We start from the raw sequence: 22712 nt of genomic DNA on the forward strand, positions 1-22712 counted from the left end.
TCTTGATTCCTGTTTATGATTCGGTTAAGTTAGTTTCCTTGCCTTATGTTTACTTCGTGTTTTTAAGTTCTGAAGTCCGGTTTAGCCTGTTTATTTTATATTCTGTTCTGGTTCACATTTATTTGTTGGTTTAGTATTTTTCTGCCTCTTGGTTTATTTGCGTTCTAGATTATTGAGTTCTGTTTAGGCTGTTGATTGTTTTCATTATCGGTTTTCTGTATTAGTTCTGATTTTAGTGCCGCGATTTGTTATTATTATTGTCCTTGGGTTTTGGTTTATTCTCCAGTTCTGTAATTGCTTCCACCTTTGGTTAATTAGTCTTTCACTCCGCTCACCTGTTAGTCTGTTTATTTAAGCCTCACCTCCTCCTCAGCTAGTTGTCGGTTCGTCTCTCATTCTTTCATGCACTCCGTCCCGCACCTGGTAAGAGCTCCCAGCACCTTGTTTCTGTTTTATTGACCTGTTCTGTCTGTTTTTGCCCAGTTCTGTTTGCCTGATCCCGTACAAGTTGTTACCTGGATGTTTTGCCTTACCTTTTGTTGGACTCAGTTTAGTAGCCTGTCTGTTCCCCACTCCTCATCATCCCTCAAATAAACCATTAATCAACATAGCAGAGTTTTGGTTCTATTCCGGGTTCACCCTCAAAGCAGATCATTACAGAAACGAACCGACCAACATGAACCTGTCGCCAAAACGCCATCTCCGCTCCGGAGCTGCTATGCTGCACAAGCCTGGTAAACCTTCCAGCACGCCGGCTCTCCCGGTTAACTCACCTCAAGCCTCCAGACTGTCCACCTCGGAGCGTGCCTGTCCTGACACGGACTTTTTTCTCGAGGTTCATGCGGACGTGGTGCGGGACCTCCGCCCGGACCTTTTCCCGGAACCGGCTCAACCTCCCTCTCCTAATGTGGTGCCAAAAGGACCGCCATCGGCTTCAGCGGTCGCGCCCCGCCCGGAGTTATCAGCCCTCCAGCAAGGTCCGCCACCTCGCCGCCGAAGGAAGAAGCACTCGCCTGCCGGACATTCATCCAGAGACTCAGGGAGGCTCTTTTTCTCCAGTATTCAGAGGAGCTGGAGAGGAGATTAAAGGAGTTGGAGGGCCACTATAAAGACGCTTGCAGGGCTTTTTATGGCCGCCCTGCTCCTGCCGTCAAGAGTCTGGCTGACGCCTTGGCTCTTGAGTCTGTCCCCGAGGGTCCGGCCGACGCCTCGACTCCTGAGTCTGTCCCCGAGGGTCTGGTCGACGCCTTGGCTCCTGAGTCTGTCCCCGAGGGTCTGGTCGACGCCTTGGCTCCTGAGTCTGTCCCCGAGGGTCTGGTCGACGCCTTGGCTCCTGAGTCTGTCCCCGAGGGTCTGGTCGACGCCTTGGCTCCTGAGTCTGTCCCCGAGGGTCTGGTCGACGCCTTGGCTCCTGAGTCTGTCCCCGAGGGTCTGGCCGACGCCTCAGCTCCTGTCAAGTCACCAGAGCGGGTCCAGGAGGATCTGCCTCTGCCCAAGTCCTGTGAGAGGGGTCAGGAGGACCTGCCCCCGCGGACCTGCGACGTGGGAACCCAGAGGGGTCCCTCGCGGACCTGCGACGTGGGAACCCAGAGGGGTCCCTCGCGGACCTGCGACGTGGGAACCCAGAGGGGTCCCTCGCGGACCTGCGACGTGGGAACCCAGGGGGGTCCGTTGCAGACCTGCGACGTAGGAACCCAGAGGGGTCCGGTGCAGACCTGCGACGTGGGAACCCAGAGGGGTCCGGCGCAGACCTGCGACGTGGGAACCCAGGGGGATCCTTCGCTCTTCGGGCACTCGGGACCTCTGAAGGGGATTCAACAACCGGGGCCCCCTGGAGACTTTGAGCCTTTCAGAGTTATGTGTAAGCCAAGACCCCTTATTACCCTCATGGACAGCCAACTTTGGGAGAGACTTTATTGGATGTCTCTTTCTGAGACCCTCCAGGAGCTGATCCTGAGACTCCTGGTGGCTAAGGGTCTGACTTTGGCTCCCGAAGCCTGTAGCCCAGGGCCTCCTGAAGCCTGTAGCCCGGGGCCCCCTGAAGCCTGTAGCCCGGGGCCTCCTGAAGCCTGTAGCCCGGGGCCTCCTGAAGCCTGTAGCCCGGAGCCTCCTGAAGCCTGTAGCCCGGGGCCTCCTGAAGCCTGTAGCCCGGGGCCTCCTGAAGCCTGTAGCCCGGGGCCTCCTGAAGCCTGTAGCCCGGGGCCTCCTGAAGCCTGTAGCCCGGGGCCCCCTGAAGTCGGTAGCCCTGTGGTCTCTTTAGCAGCCTGTAGCCAGGCTCCCACCTTAGCAGCCTGTAGCCAGGCTCCCACCTTAGCAGCCTGTAGCCAGACTCCCACCTTAGCAGCCTGTAGCCAGGCTCCCACCTTAGCAGCCTGTAGCCAGTCTCCCACCTTAGCAGCCTGTAGCCAGGCTCCCACCTTAGCAGCCTGTAGCCAGGCTCCCCCTTCTGTCGCCTATAGTCAGGCTCCCCCTTCTGTCGCCTGTAGTCAGGCTCCCCCTTCTGTCGCCTGTATCCAGGCTCCCTCTTCAGTCGCCTGTAAACAGGCGCCGCCGCCTGAAGCCGTTAACCATGCGCCGCCGCCTTTAGCCTGTAGTCCGGCGTCCCCCTCAGCCTGTAGTCCGGCGCCCCCCTCAGCCTGTAGTCCGGCGCCTCCTTTAGCCTGTAGTCCGGCGCCTCCTTTAGCCTGTAGTCCGGCGCCCCCCTTAGCCTGTAGTCCGGCGCCCCCCTTAGCCTGTAGTCTGGCGCCTTCTGTACCCTGTAGTCTGGCGCCTTCTGTACCCTGTAGTCTGGCGCCTTCCGTACCCTGTAGTCCGGCGCCAGGTTCTATTTTGTCTCTCTCCAGGTCGCGCCGATGGGCCCCGCGGTTCCTGCTCCGCCGACGGCCTCCTGTCGCCTGGATCCGCCGACGGCCTCCTGGCCGTCCGCCGGAGAACCCGTCGCGCCGGGGACGTCCGCCGGAGAGCCCGTCACGCCGGGGCCGTCCGCCGGAGAGCCCGTCACGCCGGGGCCGTCCGCCGGAGAACCCGTCACGCCGGGGCCGTCCGCCGGAGAACCCGTCATGCAGGGGCCGTCCGCCGGAGAACCCGTCACGCCGGGGCCGCCCGCCGGAGAACCCGTCACGCCGGGGACGCCCGCCGGAGAACCCGTCACGCCGGGGCCGCCCGCCGGAGAACCCGTCACGCCGGGGCCGCCCGCCGGAGAACCCGTCACGCCGGGGCCGTCCGCCGGAGAACCCGTCACGCCGGGGCCGTCCGCCGGGACGTCCACCAGACTTCTGTACCTAGAAACTGTGTTTTTTCTTTTTCTGGTTCGCCCTGTTGGGTTGTTTTGATTTTTGCCTGGACTCTATCCCTCCGTCCGATAACCCCCTCCTCCCACCCGGTCTAGTATGCTATGTGTTCTGTTCGAGGGACGTCTGGAATCCGTCCTTGAGGGGGGGGTTCTGTAATATTCTGTCTTGATTCCTGTTTATGATTCGGTTAAGTTAGTTTCCTTGCCTTATGTTTACTTCGTGTTTTTAAGTTCTGAAGTCCGGTTTAGCCTGTTTATTTTATATTCTGTTCTGGTTCACATTTATTTGTTGGTTTAGTATTTTTCTGCCTCTTGGTTTATTTGCGTTCTAGATTATTGAGTTCTGTTTAGGCTGTTGATTGTTTTCATTATCGGTTTTCTGTATTAGTTCTGATTTTAGTGCCGCGATTTGTTATTATTATTGTCCTTGGGTTTTGGTTTATTCTCCAGTTCTGTAATTGCTTCCACCTTTGGTTAATTAGTCTTTCACTCCGCTCACCTGTTAGTCTGTTTATTTAAGCCTCACCTCCTCCTCAGCTAGTTGTCGGTTCGTCTCTCATTCTTTCATGCACTCCGTCCCGCACCTGGTAAGAGCTCCCAGCACCTTGTTTCTGTTTTATTGACCTGTTCTGTCTGTTTTTGCCCAGTTCTGTTTGCCTGATCCCGTACAAGTTGTTACCTGGATGTTTTGCCTTACCTTTTGTTGGACTCAGTTTAGTAGCCTGTCTGTTCCCCACTCCTCATCATCCCTCAAATAAACCATTAATCAACATAGCAGAGTTTTGGTTCTATTCCGGGTTCACCCTCAAAGCAGATCATTACAGAAATGACTCATTTAATCATCCAAAACGGTATGGAACACAATAATTAACTGAAAAATGTTGCATAGTATGCCTTTAAATCAAAAACTAATAGACAGCTTCTTTCCCAAAACTGTGAGGGTTGTCACCCCCTGCTGAAAATCAAAGAAACCATCAGCCCAGTTTATTGTTACATGTTTACAATCATACTACTGGTTCCACAGGTTCTTGATCCAATTGAGGATTATTTACACCGTCTCTCACATGCTAATGTCTATTGCAAACTTTGTCATCCTGTAAACTGACTGGTGCCAGTGTTTTTAACTTGAAATTCAATTAACTTGAACATCTCAGCTTTTGTTAATGACTGTTTGCACACTTCAAAGGGAGTGTATGTCTGATACATTCATGCAATTGCAGAGTAAATTACATCATATTGTAAAGTGACACATTTAAAATTTAGCAAATGCTAAGGTCTATTTGCACACTTTTTATCTTCTCAGGATGTGTTGTTGGTACATTCAACTTGAACGTTATGTCTTGATTTGTGTCTGTTATGAATTCTGTGCCGGTGTCTCACCAAAATGTCATTATGGATACATGACAATAAAGGTTCTTGGCTGATTCTTGAAGTGAACAAATTGAATTTCCCTCTTAACGGTGTTAGTATTTCACATATGGTGATAAGAGGTAAGGAAGGGTCTGCCTCACCTGCCTCCCCTGAATGCACATCACTGAGTTTACTGTCACTTGCAGGTGCATTCTTCATCCCGTACTTCCTCTTCCTTGTTACCTGTGGGGTTCCTCTGTTTGTCCTGGAAACATCACTGGGCCAGTACACCAGTCTGGGAGGAATCATGTGCTGGAGGAAGATCTGTCCGTTGTTTGAGGGTGAGCGAACTGCTTCATCAATGAGAGAGTGAGTGACAAGACAAGAAAGAAATTTAATAGAAATATATATTTTTTAATTTCCAGGTATTGGATACGCCAGCCAGATGATCATTTTCTATGGAAACATCAGCTATGTTGTGATTTTAGCCTGGGCATTCCTTTACTTCTTCTTCTCATTCTCTGGAAAGTTGCCATGGGCCAGCTGTGATAACACATGGAATACAGGTAAATTAATATAATGATGAAACAGTATACCTATGCACATTTTTAAAAAGTAAGTGACTCTCTTGGTTCCTGATAATCTACACATATTTTCTATATTGCTGTTTATTATTTTAGTCGTTGCTGTTTTATTTTATTGGATTGAGGGTAATGTGGTTTTTAGAACTTAACCAAAACCGCTTATTATGTTGCAAAAATCGTAATGATAACCTGTATGTTTAACATAGATGTTATGTATTTCAGATCGTTGTGTGGAAATAAACAGCTATAATACCACTGCTAACTGGACCTTAGCTGTGAATGCGTCATCATCTGTTATAGAGTTTTGGCAGTAAGTCTTTATAATTAGGCTCCAACTTTCCTGTGACCCTGAACAGGACAGAGTTTTGGATTTGGATGGATGGATGAGTGGATAACAGCAATGTTATTATTGTGTAATACGGGTGTGATTTCTTGAGGAGATATTCAATGGGTTTTTTATTTGCAATCAGCATCTTACCACCAGTAAACAACAGTCACCTCAATTTGAAATTCTAGAAAATTCTGACTAAAAGAGTTGTGGTAACAGCAAGAGGACAACTTCTGTCATCTTGAACCAAGCCCAATCCCAGAAATGTCAAAAGACTACAGGAACAATATGTCATGAGCTTTACATTGTTGAACATTTGCATTACATGGTTATCTACCTAGAAGACTCAGGTTATTTAGACTGTGATGGTCAATCTTACTTTTGACAGAAAATTCTATTTAGTTTAAGTCAGACTTAACTCACATCACAGCAATCAACAGCAATTTTAGTTTAGTCTAATTTATTCAATTAAATCTTACTACATTTTAAATTATGAAGTCATAGAGGAACCTTTTTCAGGAAGCCTCTTGGCAAAATAACTTCTTCACACCTTGGTGAAAAAAGGAATGGATCATAACTGTAACCATATTTTACAATTTTTACAATGTTGACTTCTGTCATTTGAAACGTCAATGGGTTACGCCTACGTTCTAAATTTTTTTTTTTTAGATCTAGTCCCTTCAATTTACAGAACATTTATTAGACAGAGTTGGAATTGATCTCTCTCTAATTTCTTTTATTTCTTCACAAAAAAAAACACCCTTTTCCAGGCGGCGGGTGTTAAACATATCCACTGGCATAGAAGCCATGGGAAGCATTCGGTGGGACCTTGCATTGTGCCTTCTGCTGTCCTGGTTCATCTGCTACTTCTGTGTATGGAAAGGAGTGAGATCGACAGGAAAGGTAAGACTGAAAAAACTGCATCACATATGTTATGGGCTTTAATCCAAATTGTTACCTTTCACCTAAACTGGGATATTTTAATGGTCACAGTTTTAAGATATTAGAGCGATATTATGAGTGTCATCACTTCTCACAATCACAATTCTCACAATTGCAATGTTTCCTTTTCTGTAAGCTATTGTATCTTTAATACATATCAAAAGATGAATGGAGAGATCCCTGAGGATTTTATTTTTTGTATCATAAAATCTGTATTTATTCAAAATTAAAGCAGTCAAGTTTATAATCAGTTAATATCTGTTCACTACTAATTACCTAATTACATTTGAACTAAAAAAGGTCGATCAACCCCTTTTCCAACTAAAACTCATATTTTGTATTCATATGTTGGCTTTTTTCCTTTCCTTTCCCAACTATTTTTTGGTAAAGAAATATTTTCTTAAACCATAGCAATATATTGACACGAAAAAGCTCAGATTCCATCTATAATTAATTTCAATGCTATATTTTCTTCTGAAACGTTTGTATCACACTCATAAAAAGCTACAGATTTTTAACCTTCACAAACGGCAATATTAAGAGACAATTTAAGGAAGTGCATTGGTATGCAGGAACATTTTTGGAATATTTTAAGTCACCGATTTTATTTCATAATGTAAAACTTTGAAGCAACAACCCACCTCTGGTTCCTTATTTTTTTTTACAATGTAATTTGTCAGTAAAGAATGGACAGAATGAATAAGGTCTTTATTTTCTATTTGTTTTATAGGGTATAATTATCATCTGAGATAGCTGTGAGCGCAGACTTTGCAACAATGGAAAGTTATAAGGTCAAGGGTTGAATTGAGGATTTCGTCATGAACAAAAAATTAGCTTCACTGGACACTAGCCAAAGAGCTCGGGGCTCTGGCTCCAAGTTTCATTTTACAACTTATTGCAACCACAAACAAGTCTGCACAGTAAGAATCAAGTGCTCTATTAGGATGATTGTGTGATTAAGATGTAATGGAACGGTTACAAGCCAGAACAGGCAGGATATTCAAAGTTAAAGCCAGATAAGCCGTTGGGTATAAATGTTTTATTAATAAGGATATGAAGGTAGAACTCCTCTGCAGGAGAAAGCTGGTAACAGGTAGTGATGAGAGCTGGCTTACTCTCTGGAGAGGTGACAGGCAGGCAGGCTGGCTGAGGCTTGATCAGAGTCCTAGTAACAGGCTTGGGTCGTGCATGGCAGAGCAGAAATTGGCAGACAAATCTAGTGGCCAGGTAAGGCTTGTTGGTCGTGGAACAAATTAAAGTCGACATCTATAAATCAGAAGCTTGGTAATTGTCTGACCAGGGCAAAGCAGGGAGATTCAGGTAACGAGATTAGGGTCTTGATGTGCTTGTCTGGCATGAAAGGAATGCTGGACTTGTACAAAAAGCTTCCAATAATATGGCCGCTGTCCAGCTGTCTGCAGTGAGCTTGTAAAGACCAATCAACAAGAGTGAGGAATGAACTTAATTGCACCAGAGCAGTGAGGCAGGCTCGCAGGTGCGATGCATAAGCTTGATTACAACTGACATGACGTTTTCTCATGGGACGACTGCACTCAATATAGACATCCAGAGAAACTATGGTCACTTAATTTTGCCATGTTTGCTCTTGTTATGTGGTTGCCTTTTTCTGTTTCCTTCAGGCACATTCTTAGTGCTGCTCTGATGGGTTACACCCGTTTCCTATTACCTGTCTCCTATTTAAGCTGTCAGGTTTCCTCTCCTCTCTGCTCCTTTGTCTCGTCTTCTGTCAGGGTGCCAGCACTTTCTCATTGGACTTGTGACTTTTTGGATTTAAACCTTTTCCATTTTTCGACCACCCTTCTGGATTGTGGACTATCAGTTTTTGGATTAATTCAGGCTGGAAACTTGATCAATCTTGTTGGTAGAAATGGTGGAGGTGGTGTGAGGGGCTGATGAGGAGTTTTTAAACATGGTTTTTAAGCATCTGGATAATGTCAAGTGATTCCATGATACAGAATGAAATGGTTTAGAAATGCATTCATACCATCAGCTGTATTTTTTTGCCCATGTACATAATTGGTGCACTGGTTGCATATTATGAACGTGTTTTTGTTGTTGTTTTTTCCCTTTGTTTACTGCCTGCTGTTAACCAGTATGCACCTTTGGGGATAATACACAGACTTGACTTTGAATGATAGTAAAATTTTCATCTAGTTTGAGGTTGGGGCCTCTTCAGAAGCTTCATTTTAGCTTGCTTTATGTGCGCTTAAGTGGGATAATTTTCCTGTTGAAGTGGAACACATTTATGGATATTAATTGAAATGTTAATCAACTATATATGAGACTGTATTCATATATTTTTGCCCTTGTGGATCAGAGAACGTTGATGCTTTCTTCTCCCATATGGTAAATGTCATACAATTTTAAATATATTTTTTTATATATACTCAAGACATTTTTTTTTGTTTTCACAAACGAAACAACGGTTTAACAAATCAAATCTGTAATAACTGAAGAATAACTGAGTCCAGCTTTGACTAATCTAAACATTTCACATTTTTGTAAAGGCTACCTACTTTACTGCCACATTCCCCTTCATCTTGTTGGTGGTGCTGTTCATCAGAGGAATGACCCTTCCTGGAGCATTCCATGGTATCAAATACTACCTGTACCCTGATCCTTCACGGCTAGCTGACCCACAGGTACTACCACATCTACAGTCATGGGAACATAACTAGAAATCTTAAAGACATTTTAAAGGTCTTTTCTTCAGTTTTTACTTTTTACTTACTTTACTAGAATTTCTGCATAAAGTCAAGATTGTTATTAAACATCCATATGTCCAATTAGGTTAGTAACTTTTTTCACATGACTGTTTATCAGCACTTAATATTTTTTCAGCAATAATAGTTACATTTCTTAAAATTATTATTTTTTTTTAGGTCTGGACAGATGCTGGAACACAAATATTTTATTCCTATGCCATTTGCTTGGGGTACATGACGACATTTGGGAGCTACAACAAGTACAACAACAACTGTTACAGGTGCAGAATGGATGAATGAATTGTTTTACAAAAGCAAATACTTGAAGCTGAAAATGCAAACCAAGTATATTTTTAATCAAACACGTTCATCTGCAAAAAAGATCCAGCTTGCATAAATTGTACTGCAAAACCTTTCTGTGCTTATCCTCACTTATTAATAGAGCCAATTTTTTTTAGTTTTTGTTTGTGATAAAAAAAAGAAAAGAAAATCACATACAATATACTGACAAAAGTATTAGGCCTTTTTTCTTCAGTCACATTAACTTTGTTGTCCGATATTTATAACAAAAGCTCTGCACTGGCCCATCCTTGGAGCTTCAACCCCCTGGGAAGATTGTATACAAGGTGTAGGAATGTATTTATGTGAATTTTTCCAGGAGAGCATTTTTTAGACACTGATGCTGGACAATACGATATGGTTGCTGGTCTCATCTTTAAGTCATCCAGTAGGTGGAATAACCAAAAATGCCCATTCATGTCCTAATAGACCTTGTATTGTGCTCTGATACATAGACAATTAAAGGGGTCATCCCAAACTTTTCTCACAGTGTTAGGAGCATTAAACTGTCCATGGTGATTTGGTTTGCTGTATCATCAAGAGTTTCTTTCATTGGAACTACGAGCTGAATTCATAATTCTAGAGAACAACTGTGGCAGCATGCTTTATACAATTACATCTAACACTTAGCATTACACTTGGTGAATTAAGGCAAACCTCAATTTTTACTGTTCTTGGGCTAATCTGAAGGTCACATACATTTTGATGGTCTATTGCCCTCTCTGACCCGGTTCTATTATTTTACCTGGCCTATCACTTCATGGCTAAGCTGTTCTCCTTTACCGGGTCTTAAGTTTATCATAATACTACTAACAGCTGACTGTATAATAAATAGTAGCAAACCATTCTTTTAAAAAAAAATTGTAGAGGCAAATTGCTAGATTTTCATAAACGTAAGGCAATGGAAGGGATTGCAACACCTGAATTCAATGTTCGATGGGGATGAGATAATGTTTTTGGCAATAAATAGTATGTTTTAATAAATCACCATTACCATAGTTTACCATAGAACAATCATTTGGCTGATCTCAATACTTCATAAAAAGGGCATGTAAAATTAACTGAGGACCAATGGTTATCACACTGGCACTAAAAACATGCTCACAGCTGTATAACCATTAGGGGTAAACACTATGAACACAACATTTTAATATTTTCTAAACTAAAGTAACTAAAAAATACCACTTAATTTTTAAAAAAGGAAAATATTTTTCTAGTATTTTGTACACTATAACAAATCACCGCTATTATTTATTTCCGTAAATGTGTCAGGGAAACCAGACAGAGGACCCAAAAAATTTCAGGCAGTCACAGAGCGTCAAACCTAAGAAAAGATTTATTTAAACCAGAAACCTGAATGCAGTCAGGGAACCTCTACTGGAGCATGCTGGTTTCTACCTGGAAGTGGCGAGAACAGGCCTTACTCACTGTAGAGAGGTGAAGTAGAATTGCAGAGATTAATTCATAATCCACGGGACAAGTGAGGGTCATACACAGATAAACAGAAGACAGCAAACAAATCCAAATGTCAGACAAGGTTATAGTTTAGGGTACAGAAACAAGGTCTCAACAGAGCAGAGGAATAGGTCACAGGTGTGAGACATGAAGCTGATTACAACGGAGCAGGTGGGCATGGTGGAAATCATGACAATTCTTCATAGCTGGATTACAGCAACCGGAAAAATTTTAATATATATTCTGATTTGCAGAGACTCCTTCTATCTTTGCATGCTGAACAGTGGGACCAGCATAATGTCTGGATTTGCCATTTTCTCCGTTCTGGGCTACATGTCAGTACAGCAGGGTGTTGACATCTCTGCTGTTGCTGAATCAGGTAAAGATGCTTCAGACCGACTGGAATGTCTACAAATTGCTACTCCTTTTCAGCAGAATTCAAAACTCTGCTTTTTTTTATTCCTTACAAGATGATTGAAAAAAGAACAGGTGGATCATTTATTAATGACTCGTTACCACTTAGTTTACACTGCAAATAATCTTGCTGATATTTTCTTTTTTTAGCAACAAATATTTTATGACAAATTTTGGCAGTTTAGAAGGATTACCTTTATATTTTTACGCTACAGGTCCAGGACTTGTCTTCATTGTCTACCCCCAAGCTGTCACTCTGTTGCCTTGGCCTCAGGTCTGGTCTGTGTGCTTCTTCTTCATGATCATCTTATTGGGTATCGATGGACAGGTCGGCATAATTCTTTCCTTTAAGACCACTTCCTTTAAGATCACTTAAAACCTTGCTCAAAGTTAGACTCTTTCAGTTTCTGTACTAACATCCTATTGTGCTTTTTTCCTTCAGTTTGCAGGGCTTGAAAGCAACATGACCTCTTTAACAGATCTCTACCCTTCCTACCTCCGAAAGGGATACCGCAGAGAGCTTTTTCTGGTGCTGCTCTGTGTCGTTAGCTCTTTGCTTGGATTATGTTTAGTCACAGAGGTAAGTTGTTGGGCATCAGTTCAAAGTTGAGACATAAACCAACAAGTGCAGCCTATCTGCTCAGTTAATATATATCAGGGTTAATATAAAAATGCAGAAACCCTGGTAATACAGAAGAAGTAGTGAGAGGCAATGGCCCAATTTTCTTGTGCAGAGTTTTGGGAGCAGGCAAGGGAGATACACTTCAACCACATCATGTCAAGTCCTCATCATCATCAAAGAAATTACCATGCAGACATTCCAGACAATTACTGCAACAGTGTTCTGTATGGTTCATCATCAAAAGTTCTCAATAAACTCCAGCACATACAAAACTCTGCCACTCACCTGCTCATCCACACCTTCTCCCATGATCAAATCACCCCAGTTCTTTAGAAACTCTGTTGGCTCCCTGTCCCTAATGCATTCATTTGAAAGTCATATGTATTACCCACAAATCCCTCCATAACCAGTCCCCTGCTACCTAACTAACCTGCTACACTGCCACACTACAGCTTCTGCTCATCTGATGCCAGTCTCTCGTCTCTGCAACTCAGAACCAAGCATCAGACCAGGGGTAAACGAACATTTTCCTTAGCTGCTCCTACCCTTTGAAACTCTCCCCCAAACAAATCTGTGACGGTGCAGACCTATCCACACTCAAATCTCAGCTCAAAGTTAACCTTTTTAGAAACGCTTTTAATGTGTGATTTTTGACTCATACCTGTCTTGCTTCTAGATTTTGTTTTATGTCTTGTGTTTTGTACTTAATTGTTCTGATGTAATATTTATGTCTGATTCCTGTAAAGTGCCTTTGATGTTTTTAAGTGTTATACAATATGTTATTATTATTATTATTATTATTATTATTATTATTATTATTATTATTATTATTATTATTATCTCAAAGTCCACCTAGGCTTGGTTTAAAAAGACATCCTCGGAGCTAAGATTCCTCTAGAAGTTGGAGTCATGTTTTCAGCAGGTCACAGCTCTCTCTCAGTACTAAAGATGCTTGTCATGAAGGTGTTGAATTGTTATGAAACTGTAATTTTTTGATACATTTGCTGAAATCACTTAAAATACTATTAAAACAAATCAGCTTTATTTTGGTAAATAAAGCTGGAATTAAAAAAAAGGAATAGGCTGAAGCCAAGGCTTATACCCTATTTATGGACTCAGCAGTCTACGAAAATGGAGCTATTTATTGTCCATACACACACACACACACACACACACACACACACACACACACACACACACACACACACACACACACACACACACACACACACACACACTTATGCATGTATATACACGTATTTACACTACACACAGTCATGGTTACATAATACTTCTACATAACAGCATATTTGAATTTTAAAGCTCTCTTAAATTCACAAAAAAAAACATAATTTGAAATTATTTAATTAATTCCACAGTTTAACACCAAAAACTGAAACACATCTAGATTTTACTTTATTTTTCTCTGTAAGCATGTTCAAATAATAACAATCCTTGTTAGTTGTATTTACTGTCTCTTAACTTAAATAATTTCTGAATTCCTGGAGGAAGACTTTGTTTAATGCTCTATGCATTATTTCCAGTATTTATATACATACAATGGCCTTAAATTTCTAAATATTACTTTGAATAAAAAGTTGATTAGTTGGTTCACAATATCCCACATTACTAATGAGCCTAATCTTTTTTTGTACCTTAACTAAAATACCTATAGTTCTTTTGTGTAATGATTAATGCTGGTGAACAAGGTATTCAACCAAACAGAGTTATGATTTAAAAGGTTTTTTGAAGGGGATAAGTTGTGGCAGGTGAGGCAGGCAAGCAGAGCCAGACTTGACAGATGAGTAATGGCTGATTGTCCAGGCAGGCAGGCAGGAATGAGCAGGAGACCAGAATATGCAGGTAGTGACCAGAACAGGCAATGCGGACCGGAGAACCACCAGAACGGGCTGAGAGAGCAGCTGGAACACATGGGGAAACAGGCAGACTTGTGCAGCATGCAGACACAGGCAACTTTTATCAGAGTCCAGCTGGCTGAGCAGTGAGCACACATGATCTGGTAGAGGCAGGGCACATCTTACAAGACAAGATGAGACGTTCTGGCAGAGTGGATGAAAGAGACGGGTATATGTTGACTGTAATTAGTGGCAGCAGGTGGAGTGGTGGCTTGAAGGAGACTGAGCTGATGGGATGATAACTGGTGGATGAGAAGTGGACTTAGCTGATAGGATGGTGGCTGAGAGGTAACAGGGCTGATTCTAGAAATGTCCAGAAAAGTCCAGAACAAACAAATACCAAAAATCATGACAGTTCTGTTTGCATTTCCCTATATTTCTGCAGATATCTTTCATTAATCCAGGCTTCTGAGATTGCTAAAACACTAAATTTCTCAGGTAGTTCTAATTTTTGCTGGTATTTTAAAGGCTTAAAGGCAGGCTTTTAAAAAGAGAAATTACGTTGCATGCTCCTACTATTAAAATGAATTAGTGAAAAGTCCCCCAACTCCATATTGACACTATCTTCAGAGTAGTATTCACATTTTTGTTTAGTATTAGGAGTGAAATTCGTCTCTGGGTCTACATCAATTTCAATATCAAGAAAGCTGTGATCTTTTAAGTCAAAACACTTTCACTTTCACATGTAATTCATCTCTATCAACACATTCAAAGAAAAAAAAAACAGGCAAGTCTGTTACCCAAGATACCAAGTTAATGTATTTTTTTGTTGTTGACGTTATTTTTTTCTCTTCTCCTTTCCACCCGTTCTTCTTCATCTATATTTTTTCCGGCTCAGAATTTTTTTTTATGGTTAGGACTTTTGCCTGCTCAGGAGAACCATTAAGTTCTATCAATATTTTCCAATTTCTGGTCCTTGTATTTTTTTTCTCCTTCTTCAAAGTCCTTGCTTTATAAGTGATCTTTGCATTCTTTTTTGTAAGATGTGTATTCACAAACGCAGTTCAATTTTGTGCTTTGTCCTCACAAATCAAATGATGATATTTTGGCTTCTGTTCCATTTTTCCGAGCTTGCATTTTTTGAGGTATTGCGTAGCAAGCAGCAATGGTTTTGCTGTCCATCAAAATGTCCTTACTGCTGAAAAACTTGACAACTCACTGCTCAAGTGAGAGTAGATCATCTGGTGGTGCGTCTTCCCCTTTGTTGTCTTCTGCATTTGTCCTTGCATATGTGCGGTGTCTCATCTTAAGTCCAAATATCATCACATCCTCTTGTCTTGTGTAATGTTCCAGGTTCATTCTTTTTTCCCTGCTCTTCTATCTTCTCATCCATTTTTCAGTAATTTCTTTGAATTGTTGAATTTCTCCAAACAAATATATCAGGCTTGTTTGTTGCTTCACCCCCTTGACATTGAAAGGTAGCTTGAGTTCTTCCACGTGTTTTGTCAAACTTGGAGCCATTTTTACTTAACCTGACTCCGCCAGATGGATTTGCTCCGCATATCCATCTGGAAACCTTCCGTTTAAGTAATTTTGGGTGTACTGAAGACTGAGGCTGATTCGGTTATGTTGAATATGGATAAACAATCACTCCAGGGTGTTGGGTTAGAACAGCTGATATATATGTCCAGGTGAGTTAGTGAAAGAAAAATTGTCCGAGTCCAGTATTGAGCTTTACTTCCTTTTAATTAGCTACTGAGGTTCAGCCATACATATAAAGGCACGTGTGATGGGTTCAAGTGAATGTGTATGTGTGTGTGTGTGGTTTTCTACAAAGATAAACAAAGAGAAATTACGAGAATTTGTCTGTAAATCATTTCACAATAAACCAAATATCCAGAAATGAATAAATGTCTTCAAACATCACCACAGACTAATAACTGGCCGATATCCGACCCCGAAAATGTAACAATAATAATAAACCCTGCGTTTCAACAGGAAAAGGTAACAGCTGCATCATTCAAACGAGCTCAATAGCTTAATGCTAACAGCTAACCTTTAGCTCTCAATAATACACGTAAACAGCACTAAACGACCATAACATTCGGCAGGACACAGTACAACACAGCTCTCAGACATCTACGAAATCGAACCAAACCAACAACAATACCACTTACGTTCATTGGACGCACACAATAGAAAGAAGTAAACGAAGTCAGCCTTGAGAGCCGCACCACTCAATGCTCAGATCCATATACAAGATGTAACAAATATGAACGTGAAGCCATCTAGTGGCTGAAATAAAATACTACATCTAAAACACTGATAAGGAACCTAAACTAGAGGGCTGAAAACAACTAATTAACAGTCTTTTGTACAGCCGCCCCCAAATTTGACACTCAAATTTGACCAGTAGGTGTATTAATCGTCTGGAGGTAGAGCATGCAGCTTTATGAGGCGAACAACTGGCCGAGTGTAGGTCCTGCCTTTAACTTGAACCACAGCTGTCCTCACGCGTCCGTCTGCTCCAGGGATGACACTTGTCACTGTTCCCACTTGCCAGAGGGCTCTTGGTGTCTGTTGGTCAACAATCAGCACTATAGTGCCTACAGTGATGTCATCCTTTTCTGTTTGCCATTTCTGTCTGGCTTGTAATGTCGGAAGAAAGTGGCGGATGTAATGCTTCCAGAAGTGATCTGTTAAAACCTGAGAATGTCGCCACCTTTTTCGACTTAAAAGTTCAGACTCGGGATAGACCACTTGTGGAAGGGAGGAGTCCGGCCGCCCCATCAACAAACAGTTGGGCGTGACTGGATCTGGATCAGCCAGATCAGATGAAACGTAACCCAAGGGCCTGGAGTTGAGAATACCCTCTATTTCAATAAGAACTGTTCTCAACACCTCCTCTGGCACTGACTGAACTCCAAGAGCGATCCGGAGAGCGTTCTTTACTGATCTAACCTCTCGCTCCCAAGACCCACCAAAATGCGGAGCATTTGGGGGATTAAAGCGGAAGTGAATCTGTTGAGCAGCAAGTTGGTCCTTCACTGCTTGTTCCAGGGCACTGAAGGCTTCTTTAAGTTCTTTATCTCCACCTTTGAAATTAGTTCCCTGGTCTGAAAGGATCTCATGAGGCTTTCCTCTTCGAGATATAAAACGTCTGAGTGACATTAGGAAGGAATCGGTGTCCATATTTGGGAGGAGGTCTAGATGGACAGCTCGGGTGGTAAGGCACTTATACAGGATGCCCCACCTCTTTTCGTTGCGACGTCCCACCTTTATCATCATTGGACCAAAGCAGTCCACCCCTGTGGAATAGAAAGGTGGTTTGTAAAGCCTCAAACTGGAGGGTGGAAGATCTGCCATCCTTGGGACTTGAGGGCTGCCTCGCCATTTCCTGCAGTCCACACAGTTATGCTGGTGCTTCCTGATGGCTTCTCTCTCTCTAAGTAGCCAGTATTTTCTTCGCAGCTCAGCAAAAACACGCTCTGCTCCAGGGTGGTTTAGCTGTTTGTCATAATGTTGGATCAGGAGTTTGGAGACAGGGTGAGAGGACGAGAGTAAAATGGGATGGCGCACATCTGGGCCTAGGCTTTCACATCGGCGGAGCCTACCTCCAACACGGATTAGACCTGAGGTCTGATCATATTCAGGGGCGAGTGTGAGCACTCTACTGGTAGATGGAAGAGCCTTTCCCGATTTGAGTAACATCATCTCTTCTGGGAAGCTTTCAACCTGAGCCTGTCTGAAAAGAGCAAACTCAGCCTTGTGATAGTCATCAGCAGTGGGAGACTTGTCACTAGCCTCTCCATCGAGTACTCTTGCAGTTGCTTCTAGGAGCTCTTGAAAGGTGTTAAACTGCTGAATGTCAGGAAGAGTTAGTTGTGGGAAGTTAGTTAAACCACAGAATACTGGGTTCCTCAATTCCTCCGTTTCCTCCATAAAGTGGTCAGTTGGTGATTCAGGCCACTGGTCAGATGCTTGCAGGAGGAAGGATGGTCCGTGATTCCAACGACTTTTTTTAGTCAGTTGGGCTAAGGTTTTCCCTCTGGTGATATCGTCTGCTGGGTTGGAAGCAGAATCGATGTAGCGCCAGGATTTGATATCTGATAATTCCTGTATCTCTGCAACCCTTGTACCTACAAACACTTTATATCTGCAGGAATTGGATTTGAGCCAGTTGAGTACTGTGGTGGAATCAGTCCAGTACATCACATTTTGGATCTTGATGGTGAGTTCTTTCAGCAGCACTGAAGCTAACTGTGCTCCAGTTAAAGCACCACATAACTCGAGTCGAGGTATCGATAGCTGCTTCTTTGGAGCAACTCTGGATCTGGCTGCCAAGAATGCAATTTGTACCTTTCCATCCCCGTTTACACTACGCAGGTACGCCACTGATCCATAAGCACGTTCAGATGCGTCACAAAACACATGGATGGTCTGACTGATGGTACTATGATCTGTGTTGTGGTCAGTGTAGCATCTGGGTAAGGAGATCTGGGACAACTGGGGAAGCTCTTCCTCCCATGACTTCCAAGCTTGGAGCAGATCTTCAGGGAGATTGGGATCATCCCAACCTCTCTTCTTGTCCCAAAGACGCTGTACAATGATCTTAGCTCTGGTCGTATATGGAATAATGTATCCCAGAGGATCGTATTGTTGAGCAAGAAAACGGTAGATGTTGCGCATAGTTGGTTCAAGACAGTCATGGTTGTGCTGCTTATAGCAGAGTGTGTCTGACTTACACTGCGACAACAATCCAAGTGTGCGTTCTTGAGGGTTAGCTATTTGTTGTGTGAACCAAAGTGTGCTGCTCTCTGACCTTGATTCTTTGGGTAGGTGTCTGATGACAGCAGGAACATTGCTGGCCCATTCTCTGAGCTCAAATCCACCTTCCCTGAGTACTGTGTGCAGTCGATTCACCAGCTGCTTGGCCTGGTTCTCTGACTGAAGACTCTGCAGACAGTTATCAACATAGAAACAACGTTCTACTGATTGGCGGGCATCCTCCTCTGGTGCAGTGTGTTTTTGGACATGGCTTTGTAGGGCAAAGGTGGCACAACATGGACTACACGTTGTACCAAAAGGGAGAACTTGCCACTCATAGATAGTAGGTTCCTGGTCCACCTTAACATCTCTCCACAGGAAACGAAGGAAAGGTTTATCCTCATCCAGCAGGCACACCTGATGAAACATCCCCTTCACATCACTGCTGATAGCCACGGGGTGCTCTCGGAACCTAAGGAGTACTCCCAGAAGACTGGCTCTAAGTGTGGGCCCAGGAAGAAGGTGATTATTGATGCTCTGCTCATTAAAGATGAAGGAGCAATTGAAGACTATTCTGTACTTTCCATTGTGTTGAACAATGTGGTGTGGAATGAACCATGAATAGTTGCTCTCCTTTGCCTTGGTTGGGGTTATAGGCTTGACATAACCAGCATCAATGAGCTTGTGGATTTCTCTGGAGTAAATGGTAGCTTTCTCCGGGTCTTTTACCAGCCGTTTCTCTGTCCCACGCAGCTGTGGTAAGACAGCTTCTTTAGGTGCATGGAGAGGTGGGAAGTCCCTTTTCCACAACAATGGCGTAGCATACCTGTTCACACCATCAACCATTACTCTGGTGGTCTTATCTTCTAGTATGCGAACTGCCTCTAAATCTTCTCTTGACCTGGTGATCAATCGTTCGCTCCTGTATGGCAGCGTATCTAACTGCCACAACTTTTCCACATGACTTAGAAGCTCTGCTTCTGGTGGATTGCACTTAGTGAAGAGGCACTGTTGTGGAGACAGTTGATGGCATAACAGACTTGTGGGGCCTTGTAAAGTCCATCCTAGTCTGGTACGAACTGCTGCAGGCCCACCTGGCGGACCGAGACGTACTGGTTCCACTGGCGTAACTAGATGTGGGTAATCTGACCCTATCAGCAACAATGGCTGGGCACCTTTAATGGATGGCAGTGGAACGTCTCTGAGATGGCGATACTTTTCCTTCAGAACTTCAACTGGGTAGGTATGGCAGGATAAGTTTAGCTGTTTGGCTGTGAAAGCTTTGTTGACCTGGTATGACTTACTAGGCTGTGAAGCAGGAGCAACTGAGAAGGAGACAGTGGCACCGTTAATGGTACAGACTTCTTGCCGGACGGTACTAAGTGTGAGATCTTCAGGATTCCCTTGAAGACCCAGGCTAAGAGCAGCATCATGTAGGAGTATTGTGCGCTCTGATCCATCATCCAGTATTGCGTAGGTCTCCAGTACCTTTGGACCGCTCTGGAGTATGACACGGCATAACTTGAGTAACACTTGGTTGTTTCTGGCTGGCCGATCAACGTACAGTGTATCTGAAACAGAACTCACCAGGCATGTGCTCGGCTGAGGTGGTTGAGGTTCGACAGGTGCTGTGATCATTTGGCTGGCATTAACCTCGTGCAGGATATCCAGATGTTTCCTCTCACATTGTTTGCACTTGGCTTTAAGATTGCACCTGACAGCCTGATGTTCCCGTCCGCAACGCCAGCATCGTCTGTTTGCTTTAATCCACTCTGTCCTCTGCTCTACTGACAGGATTTTGAAGTTGCTGCACTGGTTCAAATAATGAAGCTCTGTATCGCAGAAGGGACAGTATTTCTTTGGCTTGTCCTGAGAGAGCTCTCTCACAGCTGGAGTCCTATCTGATTTCATCTTTGACTGAGGAGACTGACTGCCAAGTAGAATCGCTGTAGATCTTTGTGACTTGTAGTCAGGACGTCGGCTCTTGGGTGGAGCTTGTCTCTCTCTATTGAAGGTACTGCTGTATTGATCACCACTAACTTGAACTCGTACTTCGTACTCAAGCCAGTCAGCCAGATCAAGCAGGGTTGGAACTGGAGTATGAACAGGGTTCACAAATCTATGAAATTGTGCTCTTAGGTCATGTGGCAACTTCACTAGGAGACGAGAGACATGTGATGCACATCTCAGTTCTGTCCATCCTTGGTTTCCAAGTTGCTGCAGCATTCCTACTAAGGCTCGAACTTGAAGGGCAAAAGACTTAAATGCTTTAATGTCCCCAGGTCGGATATTAGGTCCATCCATTAAATCAGAAATCCTCTTCAGCGCCAGCTGCTGTGGTTGACCATACATCTCAGTGAGTGCTCTTATAGTGTCTGTAAATGGGAGTGGACTGTTACTGTATGAGTCGGCTATAAGTAGCGCCTCTTCACATTTGAGATGATCTGTGAGTATTTGAAACTTAAAATGCTCTGGAGCATCATATGGGAGTAAGTTGTCGAGGGCTAGTTTCAATCTGGCAAACTCACGAGGGTCCTCGGATTTGAAGTAAGGGATAGTTGGTTTGGGACCATGGTAGTACTCTAGCGTTGAGGATTTACCAAAGGGAAGATTTAGGTGGGGGGAATGTTGGCGGTCAGATGGATATCTGTCTCCCCGACCTCTCTCTCTGTCACAGTCATAGCGTGGTGCCTGGTAATCATCATGGCGATCCCTGTAATCAGAAGATCGTCCCCTCTCTGTTCCATAGTAGCGGCTATCATGGCGAGCACTTGGACTACTTGGTCGGTTGGGCCTCATTGGGCCATATTCGTCACTGTGGTCTGGGTGACTTGACTTGAATGGAGAGACACCATAATAATGGTGAGATCTGTCCTCATGGTGATAGGGCTCATTATAGCGATCGTAGTCATCCTCATTGTTGGAATAATACTTGACATCAGAGTTGGATGCTGCTTTAAAATGAGGCCTTTTGCTATCACATGATTTATCACAAGCTTTACGCTGTGATTTACAATCTCTTTGATGTGACGACTCTGGTTCCAGACGATCATCAACATCAAAATCCATAGGCTTGACTTGGGAGAAGGGAGATGAGCTTCGAGATGTTGCAGAGGAAGTGTCATCTTTGCTGATTAATCCCACTTCCTGCAAACAGCGGTCAAGGTCCTCAATGTGGTCACGTCGGTGGCTTTGTGGAGTTGGAGGAACATCATTAATCACCGATGGGGCACTTACTGCCTGACGTGGGCTTATGTGGCCACTAGATGGCGTCGGCTTACTTGTAGGTGCTGGTGTAGTAGATGTGTCCTCTTCCCTGCGCTTGGATTGTGACTGAGGTTTTGATATCTGTTCAGGAGATTGTTGGATTATATCTGTAAGACGCTGGACCTCTCTGCGTAGTTGGTCGCTTTCCTCTCTCATGCTTTTAAGATATCTGAGCACTTCACATGAAGATGGCTGCTCCTCTTCAGTAAGGTGGTGCCTTGGTGTATGGCTGACCTCATAATTCTGGAAATAAGATGGTATCTGCCTTGATCTTTGCGGGCGGTTTACATCTCTCACATTTCTCTCATATGACCTTGACATATTGACTGTAGTGGTTGCTTAATCTGGCTCGAAGGACCAAAATTGTACTGAAGACTGAGGCTGATTCGGTTATGTTGAATATGGATAAACAATCACTCCAGGGTGTCGGGTTAGAACAGCTGATATATATGTCCAGGTGAGTTAGTGAAAGAAAAATTGTCCGAGTCCAGTATTGAGCTTTACTTCCTTTTAATTAGCTCCTGAGGTTCAGCCATACATATAAAGGCACGTGTGATGGGTTCAAGTGAATGTGTATGTGTGTGTGTGTGTGGTTTTCTACAAAGATAAACAAAGAGAAATTACGATAATTTGTCTGTAAATCATTTCACAATAAACCAAATATCCAGAAATGAATAAATGTCTTCAAACATCACCACAGACTAATAACTGGCCGATATCCGACCCCGAAAATGTAACAATAATAATAAACCCTGCGTTTCAACAGGAAA

The 22712-nt window shown here is 43.5% G+C and overlaps 1 protein-coding gene across 1 annotated transcript in view; it reads left to right on the top strand.

The window, feature by feature from the left end:
• The window catches only part of LOC118567300 (sodium- and chloride-dependent GABA transporter 2-like), a 47737-nt gene that overhangs the window by 16285 nt on the left and 8740 nt on the right, over positions 1-22712 (top strand). Inside the window, exons 2-10 of the mRNA XM_036152113.1 lie at positions 4849-4983; positions 5068-5208; positions 5449-5536; positions 6325-6457; positions 9025-9159; positions 9400-9503; positions 11271-11395; positions 11646-11758; positions 11873-12010. Of these exons, the coding sequence (XP_036008006.1) occupies positions 4849-4983; positions 5068-5208; positions 5449-5536; positions 6325-6457; positions 9025-9159; positions 9400-9503; positions 11271-11395; positions 11646-11758; positions 11873-12010 (1112 nt within the window). The remainder of the gene's footprint in view (positions 1-4848; positions 4984-5067; positions 5209-5448; positions 5537-6324; positions 6458-9024; positions 9160-9399; positions 9504-11270; positions 11396-11645; positions 11759-11872; positions 12011-22712) is intronic.

Source organism: Fundulus heteroclitus, chromosome 20 (genome assembly GCF_011125445.2).
Source record: "Fundulus heteroclitus isolate FHET01 chromosome 20, MU-UCD_Fhet_4.1, whole genome shotgun sequence".
Classification (NCBI taxonomy): Eukaryota; Metazoa; Chordata; class Actinopteri; order Cyprinodontiformes; family Fundulidae; genus Fundulus; species Fundulus heteroclitus.